Raw genomic sequence first — 20,634 nt, forward strand, 5'->3', positions numbered from 1 at the left:
GAGGCTTTTCCTGTTTAAACAGGTCCCTGCAGATGCCGCACAGTTACCTCACGGTTCTTTTCCTCACACGCTGTGTGCTGAGAGCGGACGGCAGCGCTGGGCAGTCTCTCTGAATAGGGCTCTAGGAGCTTTTGTTTGGAAGGACAGGTGTGCATATTATAATACACACTATGTAAATATTAATTAATATTTGGAGTCAGTATCTGGGTCCTTCCCCCACATGCTGGTGGTGGCAGCAGGTGTTGGCACCTGGGATTCCCACAGTTTTTGTTAGTCCTGGACACGTTTGCGGAATGAGAAAAGCCGCTGAGGGCTTTTGTGGTCCCTCACCGCCGGGCGTGAACCCCTGCTTGTATGGATCTGACTGATAGAAGATCCGAAGTACTGACCTGTTCCATGTTTACCATGCTGGGGTCTGGCTTGCGGCTTTGCCTCATTGGCTACTTAAACGACTTTCTTCTGAGAGCAGCTTCTGTCTCCGACCTAGTGAATGGATTCCCATTCAGACTCTCCGAAGATTCGGGTGGGTGTTAAATGTTTAGGCCAGAAGGTGTAGCTCAGTGGCGGCAAGCCTGCTTTCCATGTGTGCGACCCAGGGTTCAATTCCTGGGCATGCTAGGTTCCGACTCGGCGTTGGAGTATCTAGTGTTGATCCAGACTCATCGGTGGCAAAGGTCCTTCTTCCCCTGGAGAAATTGCAGACTCTTCAGTCTGCGGTGAAGGTATTGGCATCACGCAATCGGTCTTCTCTCCGGGCGCCTGCTGGTTCGGGGGCTGTGGGTAGCCTCCTTCAAGGCGGTACCACACCCTGGTTTTCCAGGGGAAATACTGTCCAGGTGGTAAAAATCTCTTGTCTCTGAAATCATCAGATTCTGGTGCGCCACCTAGTCAGTCTCTGAATTGGTGACAGAGATCCCCGACTCTTCGGTCCGGGAAGTTGTTTCTTCCTTCCAGTGGTTGGTGTTTACGACGAATGCCAGCTCACGGGTTGTGAACCTGAGGGGGGGTTCACAAAACTGGGGGGTCCAGTCGACCCTTAGTCGCTGGACTTGCGTGGACCTACGGCCACACCTCCCTGAATGTGTCTGGTCTCGGTAGCTACCCAGGGTCGGGCCTGGCTAGTGCCTGGGTGGGAGACCGCCTGGGAATACCAGGTGCTACTATTTTAGGAGATCAGGCTATTCTTCTCCTCCTTGTGGTCGACCGATCTGGTTTCAGCCGGACAACGCCACGGCCATGGCTTCGGTCTACTATCGGGTATACCGGCAGACAGACTACTGGAGTCGCCAGATGCTGGACCAGGGCGACTGGTCTTTGAACTTGGGTGTTTCAGCTCCCTTGCAGGAGATGAGCCTCACAGGGCATGGATCTCCTGGCCGCTCATCTCCGCCGCAACGGTGTCAAAGTTGGTGGCCAGGTCTAGTGATCTGGTACAGACGTGTCAGTTGCGCTAGTAGCCCTGTGGGGTCTGTATCGGCGACTTTTTGCCGTTCCTCCATGGTAGTTGCTTCCTCAGCCGCTCCATAGAGTGGAGGCTGAGGAGATCCCGATGATTCTAATCGCTCCAGATTGACCTTGGCACGCCGATATCGGGCGTCTGGTAGCGGAGGTACCCTGGCGGTTGCCAGGGCAGGTTCCTCGAAGGTCCCATACTTCCTCCTGTTGTACAGTCACTGACTTGCTCAACATGGTTATTGGAAGCCAGACTTTAGGTGACCGGGGTCTGTCTGACTCGGTCATCTCAACAATCCTGAGGGCACCGTAGTCTTCTTCCGGAGGATCTACCGTCGCACCTCTCTTGGTGCGAAGCAATGGAGTGACGTCCACGGTGTCCAGGGTCCTGCTGTTTTTAAAGCTTGGAGTGGATCTAAAAATTGCTTAAATCACCGTTTGGGGGCAGATTTCAGCCTTGGCTGTGTTTTCAGTGGCCTTTTTGCGGCCCGTTCCCTAGTGGGTCCCCCTTTTTTTTTTTTTTTTTTGTGTGCAGGGGGTTTGCCATATACTCTACCCTCTTGGCCCATCTCTTTCCCCATGAGTTTGGACTCTGGTGCTCTTGGTTCTTCAGGAACCTTCCTTTGGAAACATCAGAGAGATTTTCTCGACACTATCTCAGAAGGTGGCCCCTTTAGTGTCCTTTACCTCTGTTAGAGGGGTTTCTGAGTTGGCGGTCTTGTCTTGCACTTTCGACCAGGGCAATTGGTGCTTCCTGGTTTTTTTTTCCGACATGCGTCGGTCTCACAGGTGTGCTAGGCGGCGACTTGCTCGTCCGTTCATGCTTTTTCCAGAATTTACATGGTTGCTGTGAGTGCATCTTATGTTTTTTTTTTTTTTCAGCCGCTAGTTTTTGCCGGCGGCTGTTTAAAGTTGCACTTTCTCCGTTGAGGAGCTCTGCTTGTTTTGGGGTGAAGTTAAAATTGGTTTTACTGATACATTTCCCACCCCTCCTTTTTTTACACTGCTTGGGGACGTCCCACTTGTCAAGATTTAAGGAGCTGTGTCCATCCATGGACGATAAGAGAAAATAGGATTTTTTGTACTCACCGTAAAATCCTTTTCTCTGAAGTCCATGGACGGACACAGCTCCCCCACCCCTCCTTTTTAGGTTTGTACTGCTTGTTACGAACTGAGGCTGCATGCTACAGTGAGAAGGGTTATGTCTGGAGGGACCGCCCCCTGGACGGGGCTGTTCAACTCTGTTAATGTAACATGTATTTAACATGTTTCTGCCTAGTCCTCTCCTGTAATACTATTTTTTCCTCCAGTTTAGGCTAATACGTATTCTTTTATGTTTGGGAAAAAAAAAATCGCAATAATTTATTTTTTGTGTGTAACTGCCACATTATGGCGGACACATTGGACACTTTTGTCACATTTTTGGGACCATTGTCATTTTCACTGCGAAAAGTGCTATAAAAATCCACCGATTACTGTGAAAATGGCAGTGAATGGGGTTAACCACTAGGGGGCGCTGTAGGGTTAAGTGTGACCTCATGTGTGTTTCTAACTGTAGGGGGGCGGGACGTGTGAAGTCAGTGATCGTCGTTCCCTATATCACTGACATTGCCACAGAGAAGAATGGGGAAGGTGTGTTTACACTCGCCTCTCCCCATTCTTCAGATCCTGTGACCCGATCGCGGGACACCCACGGCGATCGGTCACGGAGCTTTAGACCAGCCGGCGGCGCGCTCGCGACCCACTGCTGGGCTCTTAAAGGGGACGTGCCATTCTGCCAACGTATTTAGTCGTGCGGTGGTCCTTAAGTGGTTAAAAGTGCCTTGCTTCCAACCAGAATATCAAGGGGGCCAGTTGTTTCTGTATTACTGACCTGGGCATTTGCTTACACTGTAACAATGCCATCTGTTGGATGTTATTGAGGACAGCAGCAGCTCATTTAGTAAAGTACTGTACAAAGGGCGAGTAAAGGGTGTCTGTGCGTGTGACTTCTGCGCGTAGTATAAGAGGCCATGGTCTGCCTCCCTTTTTTTTCTTCTTCTTCTTCCTGAGAGCACAGCTAAGATGCAGGACTTTGAGGATCGATTTACATAACCTATCTCTGCCCTTTTTATTTCTATGTGCTCTGTTATATTCTTTTAGAGTTTTGTTAGTTTTCTTTTTTTTTTTTTAAATAAGGGATTTGCTTTTGTGTCCGTTATTATAGATCATATTAATGGTGATATTGGGAGTAGTAATATCAGATCTAAAAGAACCCATTATAGGAACAGACAAGCTAGTACATATTTTATAATTTGAGTAGGAGGAATTGAAACCCACCCCCTATTTATTTCAGTATGGAAGCAGTCATTGCAATTCCGTTTTCATTATCTTTTAAACTGGATACACACTATACAATTTTCTTTAGCTTTTTTTTTATCCCCTTTAGATTTACCAAATATGAGGTCAAACCTAAACACATTCAATTTGTATGCAATCAGGCAGGCCCTTGCCCTACGTAGTTGAAGGAAAATCGAACAAAAAAGTTGTATAGTGTTTATTTAGGTTTAGTCCTGAGGTTTTAGCTGGGAGTGGACTGTGTGATGTGAAAAAAACCTGTGCCATTTTAAATGGCAGTCATACTAGGCGTTGGAGCTATTCAATTGGTCAGATGCCTTATGGTTCTGACCTAAAGATTGTGAAGAGTCTCTTGTCCACAACAACATAAAACCACAATTGTAACTCCGCTTTTACAAGAGCCTTTATTTGTCCTATTTTTTTTTATTTTTTTTCAGATTACTTTTCAGCTACGTCACATCTTAAAAGCACGTTGTGATCCAGTTCCAGCTGCAAATGGAGCAGTAAGATTTCATTGTGACCCAACATTCTGGGCAAAGAATGTTGTTAATTTAGGTAAGTTTGTGTTTATATCTTTAAATTTATACACTGCTTTGTGATATTTGTATGATCTATATTTAAGAAAGTAAGTGAGGTTTTGGCTTTCTTGGGAGAATGTGTGTACACTCTTATTGGGCAACTATTGGCCCTCGTTCACATTAAATGTGGCTTTGAAATCGTGCAGCATCATCTGCGTTCACTTGATTTCAAAGCTGTATGTCAGGAGGACATCTGTGCAGCTTTTTGAAATCCATGCAGCACCGCAACGCCGGCGTCGCACTGATTTGAACACTGCCATTACCGACTATGTCAAATATCAAATCGCATGACAAGTCTCTTTGGTGTGAGCAGAGATTTAGTGTGCAGAATTATTATGCAACTAAATGAAAAACCCAAAATTTCCCATCTCACTTGTTTTTCATTTGTTAGTGAGCATAATTAACAACTCAGAATTTACAAATAAACATTTCTGACATTTAAAAAATGTGAAAGATTTAGCCAAACTTTTCAATACTTGTCATAAGCCTTCCATTCATGGAGCCTGTCAGTTTCTTAATCTGTTGCCGACCAACAACCACAGCCTCCCAGACACTATTCAGAGAGGTGTACTGTTTTCATTCACTGTAAATCTCTCATTTAAAAAGGCTCACAAGTTCTCAATAGGGTTTAGGTCAGGTGAAGAATGGGGCCATGTTATTCTTTCACCTTTTTAAGGCCTTTACTAGATAGCATAGCATTGTCCCGCATTAATATGGTCTTCTTAAAAAATGCAGACTTTCCTATACCACTGCTTGAAAAGTATTTTCTAAAAACTGGCAGTAGGTTTTTGGTGTTGAGTTTGAGTCCATTTTCAACCTGAGAAGGTCCAACTAGCTGATCTTTAAAAATATCAGCCCATACCAGTACCCCACCTCCACCTTGCTGGTGTCTGAATCGAAGTGGAGCTCTGTGCCCATTACTGATCCGGCCACAGGCTCGTCCTTCTGGTCTGTCAAGAGTTGAGTGAGTGAGAAACTTATATAGCGCAACACATGCGAACTGAATCGCCTCTGGGCGCTTGGTATCCATTCCCTGGGCCCTCAGAAGATGGGTCTTGATCTTTCTCCTGAAGGCCAGGTGGTTTACCTCCAATCGGATGGTGGTTGGTGAGCGTTCCATAGTCTGGGTCCTTGGACCGCAAATCTTCGTTCTCCTTTGGACTTGTATCTGGCTTTGGGTACGCTCTCATCAGTCCATAATACCTTTTGAAAAGTCTGTCCTCAGATATTTCTTGGCCAGTCTTGTGCTTCTGGGCACTCCTGGTGGATTGCAGTTCTGGAATATAGCAGGTTCCTGGTAGCTTCACATTTTATTTTTCTCAAATAATTGGCAGTTTATTTTTTTCTCTGCATTTTTTTGGCGATCTGGTTAACTATTTTCAACAAAACATTTGATGGTTATCTTGGCAATTTCAAGAGTGCTGCATCCCTCTGAAAGACTTTTTTCAATTTCTGGCTGTTCAGTCAATTAAATCTTTTGGCCCATTTTGCCTGAGGAAAAGATGCTGCCTAATTTTGCACGCCTTGATATATAGTGTGTTCTCCTTAGGCTACACCGTCCCTCATTACAAAAATTCACATCACCTGATATGGTGTCTTGGCTATCTGACTTTGGAGTTTTGCAAGTTGTCCTTATCCTTTGGTGGTCCTCATGATGGATGCCATCCTGTAAGGTTGGAAATTAGTCCTGGGCACCCTGTCAGTGCAGAGGTCTTGATCATCATAGTAGTCTATCAACATATTAAAGATTTGTGCAATTTGACCATCCTGCTAGGTCATCCAATGCAGATTTATTCTGGCAAGGTAATGGTGGTGGGTACATAAACACTTTAGAGCGAAACCAGAAGTCTCACATGTGGCAAGATCGGTAGGTTAGATCCTACTTCATGTTTGCTTTTTTGCCTTGTACATCTTGGGCATAGACAGTTGACAGCCACACTTTTTTTCCTAACAGCACCTGGACCCAGGGGAGAGGTCTCTATACCTGGTGGTGTTCCATAACCTGTCACAGGTGGGGGTCCCCTAGACGTGGACCTGCTGGTCTCCAGGTTTAACAACAACCTGGACATGCTTGTCTTTGGGTACATGGGTCCTGTAGTGGAAGCAGGGGAAGTTTGTCCTCTGATAAACATCCTGGATCTTCAGGCGATTTGGCTGTCCCTTTAGCATTGGACCACTCTGGAGACCAGACTTTAGTCACAGTGCCACAGTGGTGGCCTACATAAACCATCAGGGAGGAGCCAAAAATTGCACTGAAAAGGGGTAGCATGTCCTTGGCAGAACTTCATTTTCCAGCCTTATCGCCCATGTTTGCTTTTCTTGTAAAGTATTGCCTGATTTCCTCAGCTGACAGTGCTTGGACTCGAGAGAATTGGTGTCTGCACCCAGGGGTGTTCCTTTTAGGGTCAACAAGGGACATGCATATAACCAGGTGCAAAGATCCCCTGGCAGAAGTATATTTCCTACCCTAAAGCTTCTTCCTTGCCTGCACTGCAGGAACAAGATACAGAATTTTCCCATGATGCTCATTGCTCCAGACTGGCACATAGGCAGATGTGGTATGCTTGCCAGATCAACAGACTTTTTATCCAGATAGAATTGTATGTTTCTTTTGTACCTGGCAACTGGTATAAAAAAAATTCAATTTGTTGTTTTGATTCAACAAGCGGCAATTTCCTAGAGCCGGTTCACACTGGGGCGACTCGTCAGGCGACTCACAAGTCGCGTCCCATTCTATTCACCAGAACCATTCTAATAGGATCGATGCAAGTCGCTCCGACTTAGAAAAAGGTTCTTGTACGACTTCGGGGGTGACTTGCATTGACTTCTATACAGAAGTAATTTTGCAAGTCGCCTCTGAAGTCGTTTTCAGGACGCCTTGCCGAGCCGCCCCCGAAGTTGTGCCGCCCCAGTGTGAACCGGCTCTTGGAGCTGTAGAGCACTAAACCTTTCCTTGACGGCACTCATTTTGATCCCTTAGTGGACCGGCTTAGTTGCAACATGAGCTGACAACCTGTGAGGAAAATGTGTGATTAAATGTCAGAAAAGTGGCCTTGTCTACAAAAAGCCTTGTCTACAAGTTTGAGTTGTACACATAATAATGCAGTACAAGTTGCCCTTGACTACCAGTTACTGTTGTACTGGTTGATCTCTGTTTAACATCAAATACTAAATTTAGTTTCTTAACATGCTTACTTGGCACTTAAACCCCATTTCAGCTTTCAGTGCTCTCACATTTTGAATGACAATTGCGCGATCATGCAACTTTGTACCCAAATGATTTTTTTTATCTCCCTCCCCACAAATGGAGCTTTCCTTTGGTGGTATTTAAACACTACTGGACAAACTTTTGAAGCTATCATTGGCTGACAGCTGATCATGTGGTAAGGGGCCGGGATCGGCCCCTTTGCGCCAATCCGTGATCAGCCGAGTCTCAACTCGGTGATCACAGAGCGTGCTCTGGAGGACGTCTATTGACACCCCCCTGGCAATCGAGGCCTGCGCTGTAGCCCCCATTCGACTATAGTGCGGGAAGGAGGTGATTAGAGGTAAAATGTACTAATGTGTGTGAGATAATATATATATTTTTTTATTCTTATTATTGCTCGTTCCATATAAGAATAAGACAAAAAGGCATAATAACTACATTATGAGATACTTTAACATCATTCATTATATTATTGAATAGCAGTTTCATCATCATAACCTTCAATTCACTTTCAAAAATCAGATGTGTAGAACTGAATTATTTTTCCACACACAAATAGTTATTTTAACACTACAAACCAGATTCTCGTGCATCTTTATTTTATAGCCTTTTTTTGTTTAATCTCTTTATTAAATTTTTTCTTTACATATTACATTTAACATGCCTTGACACTTAAAAGGCAGCTCGATACTACCTTCCTTTACTATATGGTGGTTTCTCTGAATCCTCCCCAAAAATAAACAAGAAAGGAAGGGGGGGAGGAAGAACGTAGAAAAGTGTTTGTGACTATAAAGAATGTATTAATATACCGTATTTATCGGGGTATTGCGTGCTCCGGCGTATAGCGTGCACCCCTAAAGTGGACCCGACATTCCTGTAAAAAAAAATATTTATTACATTTTACTACTTAGTTTTGGTGTCTTGCGCGGCGCCCTCGTCGGGTCCGTCTGCGGCTTCGGGTGTCCTCTTCGTCGGGTCCGGCGTCCTTCTGCGGTGTCCTCCCCGCTTTCCCGCGCCGAGTTTGAACAATGCGCCGGCATATACCGAGCGCAGTACACTTGGGTACAGTCGGGCAGGCTCGGCTACTCTCGCGCTCACGTCCTGGACTTCCAGGACGTGAGAGCGAGAGGGGCCGAGCCTGCCCGACTATACACAAGTGTACTGCGCTCGGTATATGCCGGCGCAGTGTTCAAACTCGGCGCGGGTATCAGCGTATATCGCGCACTGACGATTTTGCCCTGATTTTTAGGGCAAATAAGTGCGCGGTATACGTCGATAAATACGGTATATGTATTCCTAGTGCTGTATAATTGTGATATTTATTTATTATGTTTCCTCTGTGCCTTCTTATATTTATCTGATTCAGGATTACCTCCCTTATTGAGGGGTAAACACCCCCCAAAAAAAAAAAAAAAAACACGTATTTATAATTGTAGTATTCCCTTCTAAATTTATACGTGTTTTCGGATCTTCCCCCTTGCCCCCCCGCCCAATAAAGGGGAAGAGGAGAAAGAGAAGAAGAAAAAATAAAATAATTTTATAGCCTTAATTGTTTCATTTCAATATTTATTACGAATCCAGTATCTTAAAGTAGGGATAAAGCTCTTTTGGCCCTCCGTCTCCTGTATGATAAGGAGTGTCATTTGTTCTGACAGTGGGCCGAAGTCTGTTTATGGCTGATGTCAGTCAGTCCAGATGCTGGAGAGAGCCGACTTTTTTTAATATCGTGATCCACCCAGATGCCCAACTGGCTGCTGGCCCTGCCTCTCGGCACTCCTGAGAGCCTGAGCCAGCTGCTTCCTCCACAGCCCAGCGCTCCAGGGATCTGGTGACTGACCGTCACTAAAGACTGGGAACTGTGTGATTTGACGGTCTTTGATTGGATCAATGCTGTATCCACCTAAGTGAGACGTGTGTGTTTTTTTTTTTTTTTAAACCCCATATCTCTTTTTAAGGCCCCTTTCATGCACAACAGACACAGATCACACCCCTCTATGGGCTGCTGAATGTATGGCAAACATATCATTTTTTTTTTTTGGAGGGGCAGATCAGATTGGATGTAGGCAGGTGTAAACTGACACATGTCCGCTTTACACCCGCCACTCCATAGAGAAGAATGGAGGTGCCGATCTGGTACGCCAGAAAAACTGACCCAATCGGAATATCTGTGTGAAAGGGGATTAAGACACAAACATGTAATAATGTAATGTTAAATTGCATACAAAATGCAGGCAGAAATAAATCTCATTATGTGCTGCTGGTAAATTATGCTAACAATGCAAAAAAAGCTCCACTTTAAAATGTAATTGATCATTCTGTAATTGGGATACCTCTTTCCTCTCTGTACTGTAAATGTGCTGCGGTATCTGGGATGCAAAGTGAAATCTTGAATTTAAAATGTAAATTAAAATCGACAGCAATGAGAATTCCTTTTGCTCTTCTATACTGTGAATATATAACTTCATCTAGACCAATGTTTCTCAACCTTTATTCAGTCAAAGTACCCTTTAAAATTATGCACAGTCTTGAGGCACCCATTCCAAAATGTAAACTATACTAATAGTTTTACATAATGCAGCAACTTCCACACATATTGCACACTCAACGTTAAAGGTGTTTTTTTTTTTTTTTTGCTTTAAAAGAAAAAAAAAATTCACTTGTGCGCACTGGTACTTAGTGTTTCTCTTCTCCCTCAATTTCTCTCCATCAGTCCGCTAATGTGACCCCAATGCAGAGGTAGAGAGGCAGAGAAGGGTCAAAGGAGGCGACTGACATCCTCATTATCAACTGATGACATGACTGGTTGTTGGGATGCTAGTGTCTAGAAAGTCGTAACGGTGCAGAATGAAAACCCATGGCTTTGTGTAACTAAAAATGCAAGCTTCATCCACCTGCTGGCTTGTATATAATGGTATACACTCCTGAAAAAGCCTCAAGGCACCCTGGTTGAAAAGAGCTGATCTAGAACATCCATGCCCAAACTGTCTCCCCACACTTTACCCCACTGACTAATCATGAGGTGGAGCCAGGCACTAACTTTTCGAATTGAAATTAATATTTTCATATTTGCACTGGCAGATAACTGAGGCCTGAAATGGCCACTGATACGATTACAGCCTTTTAGAGAGTGAGGGCCTTGTGTCTTCTGAGCTTTTCTGTTTTAAGTTTGTACCTTTTTTAAATCTACATACATTTTTGCACCTATACAGCAATACCCTTTTATTTCACCATTGTTTTTGCATACTCTAAACCAGGGATCCTCAAACTACCGCCCTCCAGCTGTTTCAGAACTACACGTCCCATGAGGCATGGTAAAACTGACATTCAGAGACATGACTAGGCATGGTGGGAATTGTAGTTCCTGAACAACTGGAGGGCCATAGTTTGAAGACCCTTACTCTAAACTTTTTCTTTTTTCCAGGGTGAGAAAAATGTACCAGAGGGGGAGAAGATCTCTTTAGGCAGAGACCTTGTTTGGCTGGCTTTGTCTTCTGTGTAAATGTGACCCTTGATTTAGTGATGCAAAACTTAAAGGGGTTGTAAAAGAAAAACATTTTTTTCATAATGAGCATCCTTTACCTGCAGACATTCCTCTTTTCAACTCCTCATTGTTCGTTTTTGCTCAGAAGTTGCGCTTTCTTCTCTGTTCTGTTCACTTCCTGCTTGCCTGATTGTAACTCGCCACCATGAAGGGAGGCTTTCCTGCGGTGGTCAGTGACGTGCTCGCCCCCTCCTGGGAACTACATCTGTGCGGCAGGACGCTCTCTATGTGTTGGAGACTTCAAGGAGGTGTGAATTACTGGGTGTGCCGCAATTCATACTGGGAAATGTAGTTCTTACATGAACGAGCGATGCAAACCAGGAAGTGAATGAGAGAACAAACTAGAAAGCCGGAGGTGATATTGATGAAGGAATTGAATAGGTATTAACAGAATCATTACACTATTCTGTCTGTCTACCTTGCAGACATTCATTTTAGGCAAACATTTTTGTTCCTTTACAACTCCTTTAAATGTTTAAAGAGAAACTTTTTTTTTTTTTTCACATATTTGCCTGAGTGGGCTAATTTTAATAACCTGGGCAGGCAATACACGGTTTGAATCTGAGGCAGTACAGCAGGAACCAGACAAGATTTCAACTGTACCAAGCTGATCAATTGATCAACTTGGGTACAACTAGCATGCCAGGTTTTACCTGCGATTATCTAAGAATCATTGTTTTCTGGCTGGAGTTTCATTTTACATTTGAAAACTTTATTTACAAACTTCTGTCTCACCTTGCTATTTTTTTTTCTTTCAACAGGTAATCTTATTGTTGAAAATAAGCCAACTACTGGATATTCACCTAATGTAGTGGTTGGCCAAAATCCCCAAGGAACAAACCATGTAAATAAAGCCCCTGCACAAATTAACCTAGCACAACTCCGTCTCCAGCATATGCAGCAGCAGGTGTATGCTCAAAAACACCAGCAGCTTCAGCAAATGAGAATGGTCCAGCCACCTGCACCACATCAAAGGCCATCTGGCCCTCAAGTTATGCATCAGCAGGCAAGTAGAATGGCATGGTTATAACTCGCATGTTTTGAAAACAGAACATTAGCTTTAAAGCTATTTTAGTAGTAATTTTGTGGTCTTTTGTGTTTTATCTTAAATGGAAATATATATTGCTACAGCTAATGGACTAAAGTTTCAAAGTAGACATCGTTGTAACACGTTTCCATACTTAAGTATCCTTTCATGTGGCTGTTGAAGTACTGTACTTCATAATTTATCTTTTTTAAGTTGGAATTATTTGTGCTGACATTACCAATAGCTTTGCTCTGCTACCTATTAAAGCCAAAGGTCACCTTAAGAAAAGTGCTTAATGTAAAGCAAAGTTTATGGGTTTATTTATCTTTATTAAAGTCAAATATTGCTACTCACGGCTCAAAAAAAAGTTTAACATTAGAATGTATTTCAAGAAGCCAAATAACCTTTGCTGCTTATGTCCTAGTTTCCTGAGTTGCCTTTGCCTTGGAGTACCAAACTCCAAGGCTTACAATGCCATTTCCTCTCCAAGTCTGAATGTCGATTAACATGGGCGTACCAAGATCTATTACAAAAACAAATTGGGGTACAACGTCAAAGTATTACGGGACTGGATTAAATGGCCAGTCCTTCTATAACTGCGCTTTAAGTATTTAGTATTAGCTGGAATGTTCATCTGACACTTTTTTACATGATTCGGGGACTCTGTTGTTGAGAGATCTGTACAGGATGAGGAACTGCTTGGCTTCCTCCACTTGCATGCAAATTGTCTTACCTGAGCCTTCTCTCGATCCAGCTCTGTCCTGTTTACAGCATCTTTTTTCCATCTTCCTGTGTTCACAAGGTTTTGACGGCAGCAGGAGCTATCCTGCTGCTGTCAATAAAATCCTATAAGTAGGTTTTGGGGCTGCCTGTGTGTGTCTGTCTATGGACTCGCACCACCTTGCTCAGAAGCTTGCCTACACGAGTATCCTCATAACAAGCGATTTGTCCATGGAAACACTTGAACAAGAGGAGGAGCAGAGTGTGCTGGCAAGGGACTCCAGGAAAGGAGATGACCAAAACCATTGCACAGAACAAGTATTTTAGAGGGAAAAAAATTGGATGTAAGCACGTTTTACTTCAAGCAACAAAATCACAAGCTTAATTTTAAGCCATGGCAAAAATAAAGAAACCATTTGTTTTCTTTGCTTTCTTGGAAGAGGATCTGTAGTGAGTCTCATGTAATTTATGAGTAATGTCAGGGTTATCTGACTTTGCTGTTATATAGTGTGGACATTTTATAAAGGATTATCAAACCCAGTATTTGTATTTATAATTTACTGTACCTGAACATTTTGCAGCCCCCAAGGTTGATCAGCATGCAGGCAATGCAGAGGAATAACATGAATTGCGTACCTTTCCAAGCTCATCACATGAGAATGGCACAAAACGCGGCTCAAAATGCTAACCGAATGCAAGGTGTACCTCGCCACAATGGACCTCAGTACTCAATGATGCAACCTCATCTCCAAAGACAGGTAAACAAAGGAATTATAGACCCATCATTTTTAATATCTCACAATTTTCTACATTCGTTGGGGACTCTTGGTGAGAGATCACTAGTTTACATAGAGAAATGTGGGCAGTTTGATAGTCACTTATTAGTAACCCTTTTACTGGAGCTAGATTTTAAAACGGAAGTTTTTTAGTCAAAACTTTGCTCACCCTTTGTCTCCAACACTGCAATTACTGCATGCAAAAACAATGGTCTGTTTTATTTCATATCGCTGTAGGAATCTACAGGTTTCTTATATGATGAATGCCAGTACCTTTCGTGCACATACTGACATTTATTCAGCACAATCTTGCTACTCCATACACCAAAAGCACATTTAAAGTGTTTTTCCACTTTTGCAGTAAAATTTGGGACACCCCCCCCACCACCACCACTGTTTTTGCTCCAATTCACTCAGCATACCTAAAACATTTAATGAAATTGAATCTTACCTTTTCACATTGTTTGAAGCAGATGTATACATAAAATGCTATGTGTGGCAATGGTGCCTCTACAGTGTCTCAGCTAATCAGGAGGGAGAGTCCCGGAAGGCCGAGGGAACTCGTAGACATCGCTGGGGCTCGGGTAAGTATTAAAAGATGCTAGGCAGGCTGCTACACACAGAAGGCTTTTTATCTTAATAGAATGCATTAAGGTAACCCTACTCCACGCTGCAACTCCTCAAGGTTTTTTTTTCTCTATTGTCTGGAGATCGTGGACCAATTTTTCCATGAAGAAATTGGCTTTGCTGTTTTTTTTTTTTAATTTTTCTTTATTTTCTTAAAACTCTTCAACTCTGCGTCTTCTAATGCCTATACAGAAGTAGTGTATCCAGATGGGTGGATCTTGGAGCTGTACACAGAATCCACAAGATGGGTACAGCTTGTAATGTAGAGTTGGCCTTGGGGTACTTTTTAAAGGGCCAGAGTCGTGGGCCATCACTTTGGAACCCTGTCCCTGACTATCTCTTCTGGGAGGGGGGGGGGGGGGCCCACTGTATCAGGCAAGGCTTAGATTTTATATGCAGCCCTGCATCCTTGATGGGTAAGACAGGTGTGTCTGATATTTATGGCATAAATGAGGCTAGGTTTGACATATGTTCACATTACAGTGCAAACTTTTCATACTTGGTGCTAAAATTCAACCACTCATTGCTCAGTCTCAGATGGAAGTTCAGGTGTTTGTTGCGTCAAACACTTTTAACACCACTTCCGCCTAGAACCCTTTTAAAGTATTCAAGCACTGTTTTGCAACAAGGATTTGTTGCAGAACGGTCTACGACTGGGTTATTGCATACCAGACACACTTTACCTTCTCTCCCACACATTACTACATGAGCACCATACATGGAATTACACTCATTTGTAGGTATGGCAGACACCAGGCTAAAGGGAGGCAATTTAAAATCACAGGTGAATATTCAGGCCCGTTCAACCTCAAAGTGATTATGCATCCTTTACTGGAGCAAGAACCATTTCTAAGACTGGCCTCAGCATCTGATTTTAGCTATTTCAGGCACACAGCAAGCATCCCACTTGACAAAAGCAGAATTTTCTGCATCTGTCACAATTTCTTGGGTAAATTATGGCCCTAATACAGGCATCTTTGTTCAAGGCTCAGTAACGCCCTCTTCTACTCCAATTGGAGCCAGACCCTGATATGCTGGTTCTAGAGGGTGCAGCATCAGAAGGGAATAAAAAGAGAATGTTGAGGCATTATTAAAAGAAGCTTCAGAAGCACTTTATTCAACAGGAGCTTCACACAACATGCTTCCTAACGTTAAGCTCATTGCCTCTGTCTCCAAATCTTTGACATTGTGCTAATTGACTCTCTGCCATCCTGGCCTTCCCCTTTGAGCACAAAGGCCTACAAAACTTGCAAAACATCCATGAACAGAACAGAATGTGCAGTCTGAAAGGAGTTTCACTTCCTCAGAAATCTTTGAACTCTAGTGGAAAAAGAGTTTGCATAAAAATGGTCTATTCTTGTAGTTGATCCTGCCGTATCTGTCTTAAACAAGCATCTTCAGGTACCGATTAACCACTTCCCTACGGCCGTACGACTATTGACGGCCGCAGGGTGGTTCTAAATCTCTGAGCCGCCGTCAATTGACGGCAGCTCATTTCCGCGTTCCACGCGCGCGCTCCCGAGCGCGCAGCGGGGAACTTCTGTACTGGCCGTGTCCCTTGGACACAGCCAGTCACAGATCGCCGTGAACGGCCAATCGGAGCGGCCGTTTCCTAGGCGATCTGTGCGGCCAATGAGAGATGATCTCATATGTTTACATATGAGATCATCTCTCATTCCCGGCTCTCGCAGACAGCGGTGCTGTCAGGGGAGAGAGGAGATGGATCTGTGTCTCTTGTACATAGAGACACAGATCGCTCACCCCCCCCAGTCACCCCCCTTCCCCCACAGTTAGAACACTATATAGGGAATACATTTAACCCCTTCCTCACCCCCTAGTGTTAACCCCCTTCCCTGCCAGTCACATTTATACAGTCATTAGTGCATATTTATAGCACTGATTGCAGTATAAATGTAAATGGCGCCAAAAATGTGTCCGATGTGTCCGCCATAATGTCGCAGTCGCAATAAAAATCGCAGATCGCCGCCATTACTAGTAAAAAAAAAATAATATAATTCTGTCCCTTATTTTGTAGGCGCTATAACTTTTGCGCAAACCAGTCGCTTATTGCGATTTTTTTTTTTTTTTTTTACTAAAAATATGTAGAATACGTATCTGCCTAGACTGAGGATAAAAGTTTTTTTTTTAAAAATTGAGCCATTTATTACAGCAACAATTAAATTTTTTTAATTTTTTTTTCAAAATTGTCGCTCTATTTTTGTTTATAGCGCAAAAAATAAAAACCGCAGAGGTGATCAAATACCACCAAAAGAAAGCTCTATTTGTGGGGAAAAAAGGACGTCAATTTTGTTTGGGAGCCACGTCGCACGACCGCGCAATTGTCAGTTAAAGCGACGCAGTGCCGAATATCAAAAAGTCCTCTGGGCAGGAAGGGGGTTTAAGTGCCCAGTAAGGAAGTGGTTAAAGATGTTCTTTCTTTCAAATATTCTGCTGATGGAAAATTTGAGACGCTCTTAAGTTCTCCTTAACCTGGCAGGCCCAGCTCTGCAAGCTGCTCTCGCTGCTATTTTGCTGTCAAACTGCAGCCAAATAGACGAGGACAATAAATGACAATGTTTTTCAGGATTATGCTGTTACAGGGAAAATAACAACAGTCACCACCTGTGCTTAATTTTTTTGTGTAGATGCCCTGGAACATGTTGAGACAAATGTCCTGAATGTCTAAAATCTACATTCATATGTGCAGAATCTTTTGTCGAATGACTTGAAAAACATAAGCTGGTGGTAAAAGGCGCCTAAAAACGTATGCCCTTCAAAGGAAGATGTCAATTGATGAGGCACATGACCAACTCTTCAAAAAGGTCACAGGTGGGAAGGTTTTATTTCCTCATGAGACGGTCCAAAATCCACCCTTAAGAGCCCCTAGCTCATCTAAACACAGAACCCCTTCACATTAATCAGGCTTCAACTTCAAAACCCAAGTGGGCACAGAGTTGGAAAGAAAGAAAGACCACCAAGACCACTTTAAAGATCTGCTCACATTGAAGCGGTGCCCTGGCTTCAAAAAGTGGGGGATGTCTGTTTGCTTTCTTCTGGAACACAGATGTCCCAGACCTTATGGGTTCAATTGGTGGTTTCAAAAGAGTATAATGTAAGAGTTCAAAACTCAACCAGCTCACTGCTTTCTTCTTTCATAGTCAGATTTGCAGAATACCCTAAATCACCACTTAACCCAGGGAGTTGTAACAGTACCACCACTAGTTCAATGGATTTCATTCAAACCTGTTTATGGTACCAAAACCTAACTGGGTATTGGTTCTGTCTTGAATTAAAATCCCTCAACAAATTTCAAAATTTGACATGTAATCCGCAAGGTTAGCAATTGACTCTCTGGAACAAGGGGAATTCATGGCATCTGAACAGCCAAGATGCAGCCACATGTTCCCATTTACCCACCTCATCGCTTTCTGCACTTTTCATTGCCACTTCCAGTTTGTTGCATTGCCCTTTGATCCATCTTCTGACACCAGAGTGTGCATAAAGATCTTGGCACCTGTGCTTGCTATACTCTGCTCAGGGCATTCAAGGGACAATCCATCTTGACTACCATTGCCCAAAGGTGTCTCCCTTGCAACTCTCAGCATATGTCCAAAAGGCAGTTCAGATGCTCCAGGCCTTTGGCTAGGTGATTAATTTCAAGAAATCTGCTCTCCAGCCTTCAGAGCAGTCAGGTTGTCCCTCTAGCACCCGACTCTACTTCTAAAGGGATACTCAATATTTATACATTCAGACAATGCCACCAGAACAACTTGTATCAAGGGGGCACAAGGATTGTGCCTCAGGTTGTTCCTCTAGCACCCGACTCTTCTAAAGGGATACTCAATATTTATACATTCAGACAATGCCACCACAACAACTTATATCAAGGGGGCACAAGGAGCCTGGCTGCCTTGAACAAAGCAAATCAGATTCTCGCATAGACAGACTCGCTATCCAGTGATTTCTGCTGTCCACATCCTATGAGTGGGCAACTGGCAGGTGGGTTGCCTTAGCTGCAACTGCTTAGACCATGGGGAATGGTCTCTTCATCCAGATATGTGCAGTTTGATATGCCAAAGATGAGGAACTTTGAATGTAGACATCCTAGCCTCCAAAATAAAACAAGCTATCTCAATTTGTTGCCAGTACCAGGGATCCTCTAGATGTGGCCTTGGATGCTCTTATTATCCACAGGTCTCAGTTCAGACTAATTTTTGCCTTCCCTCCACAGCGAATTCTGCCACATCCGCTCTACAGAATAGAGCAAGAGAGGTAAATTGTAATTCTACTTGCACCAAACTGGTCCAGAAGAACCTGGTACAACGATTTATTTGGACGTCTAGCAGATGATTTGCTATCTCAAGGTTTTCTCTTCCACCATGCTTCAGTCCCTGTCTTTAACGGCATGGCTGTTGAAACCCAAATTATCAAGAATAGAGGAATTCCAGAGTGTACCGTATTGGCATATACCGCGCACTTTTTTGCCCTTAATCAGGGCAAAATCGTGGGAGCGCGATATACGCCGATACCCGCTTGCCGCGCTGAGTTTGAACTGCGCCGCCGACATATACTGAGCGCAGTACACTCGGGTACATTCGGCCAGGCTCGGCTTTGCTCGCGGTCACGCTCTGTGATGCCTCCTAGCCTTTATGCGTGAGAAGCTGAGCGTGGCCGAACGTGCGAGTGTACTGCGCTCGGTATATGTCGGCGGCGCAGTTCAAACTCAGCACGGGGATTCGACTGAGACAGCGCGGTAGGACACCACCGAGGCCACAGATGGACACCGGGCAAGACACCAAGTATTTTTTTCTCTCTAAAATTTCCCTTCTAGGTCGGGGGTGTGCGCAATACCCAGATAAATATGGTAATTTCTAGCCTACTGAAAGCAAAAGCCACTTCCAAGAAGATCTGTTATTGTACCTGAAAGTCTTTCTTTACCTGGTGAGCACAATCCAGTTCCAGATATTACTCTCCGTAAAATATCCTGCATTTTGGTCTTTCTACAATCGGGTTTTGACCAAAATCTAGCTCTTGTCACCCTAAGCGGTAGGTATCGGCCTTGTGCATTCTTTTTCAAGACCTCTAGCTTCACTCCCTTGTGAAAACCTTTATTCAAGGCATTTCTTGCATTAGGCCACCCTTGCAGCACCCTGTGCTTTCCTGGGACTTTAAACATGTTCTCTCTGCCCTGCAGAAAATACCCTTTGAACCCCTCTGGGTTATTCCCTTGGAAATTCTTGCTGGCAAAGTAGGTTTTTTGGTACCATTATCCAACCTTAAATGCCTCCATTTTTTGTAGCATTCACATCTGTCAGACATTGCTCTCTGCTGGCCTCCCATTCTTGTAAAGAACTTTTCCTCATACTTTACAACAGCAAGGTTTTATGCACACTAATTTCTTTTAAAGGTGGTTTCAGTGTTCCATCTCAATGAGGACATTGTCATGCCTTCCTTGTGCCCTGCTCATAAGCATCCAAAGGAATTCTTTCTACATTGCCTTGGTGTAGTCAGCCATTAGTATGTACCTAAAAACTACTGCTTTTTAATTAGAATAACGGCTTCCCTGTTTTTCTTTGGAGCTAGCAAGAGGCACCAGGCCTCTTGCCCAACTGTAAGAATGCCACCTAGTTATTCATACCCTTTTCAGTTCTACCAGGTGGATGTCCACTCTTCTCCGAATGCAGTTTTTGGCATCAAGGTTTTTCCATCGGCACTCTGACCATCTTTGAGTTGTGGTGTGTTTTTGTTTTTTCTTTTGTGTGCATGTGGCACAGTTCTGCTTGCCTTGTTGTATTTGATGTTCACCTCGATGTATGCTTCAAAACATTCTATGATGTATGAATACTTTTTTTGTCCTGTATAATTTAAATTCCATATTTGAGCTCCCCCCAGCGCTTTGTTTTTTTCAGCATTGCTTGCTATAAAACTGAGGATTGGTGGAATAGGGTAGGGTTATGGGGGAAGTGTCACGGGGGTCATGTCCTCCAAAGCTTGTCAGTGTTCAATCCCCTTAAGGTACGTGCCTATGACCCATGGTGTATGACTATGTGTTCCTTTTTACTGTGTTCCATAATGAGGTAAGTCCAAAATTATTTTTGGATTATTTTGTAGCTCAACAGATTGTTCGCTTGTTGTGTTGGTTAAGATGGTTGAAAATCATGCTTTTGCGGGTAGACCTTTAACCACTAGACCACCATGATATGACGGCAGGACGATGGGCCGCTCGTTCTGGGAAGACGTCGTAGGACGTTGCGCCTTCCCGAACCCCTAGGGGGCACACACGTGCCGCGTCACTGGGAATCCGATGCACGTGCCCGGCCGCCCAGTAACTGAGCAGGACCGTGGATCTGTGTGTGTAAACACACAGA

The 20,634-nt window shown here is 43.8% G+C and overlaps 1 protein-coding gene across 4 annotated transcripts in view; it reads left to right on the top strand.

Moving 5' to 3' along the window:
- TRIM33 (tripartite motif containing 33) overlaps window positions 1–20,634 on the top strand; it is a 207,033-nt gene that overhangs the window by 138,265 nt on the left and 48,134 nt on the right. For all 4 annotated transcript variants that reach the window (XM_040337442.1, XM_040337444.1, XM_040337445.1 and 1 more), the window contains exons 8-10: window positions 4,227–4,344; window positions 11,878–12,122; window positions 13,445–13,621. In XM_040337442.1, the coding sequence (XP_040193376.1) occupies window positions 4,227–4,344; window positions 11,878–12,122; window positions 13,445–13,621 (540 nt within the window). The remainder of the gene's footprint in view (window positions 1–4,226; window positions 4,345–11,877; window positions 12,123–13,444; window positions 13,622–20,634) is intronic.

Source organism: Rana temporaria, chromosome 2 (assembly GCF_905171775.1).
Source record: "Rana temporaria chromosome 2, aRanTem1.1, whole genome shotgun sequence".
Lineage (NCBI taxonomy): Eukaryota > Metazoa > Chordata > Amphibia > Anura > Ranidae > Rana > Rana temporaria.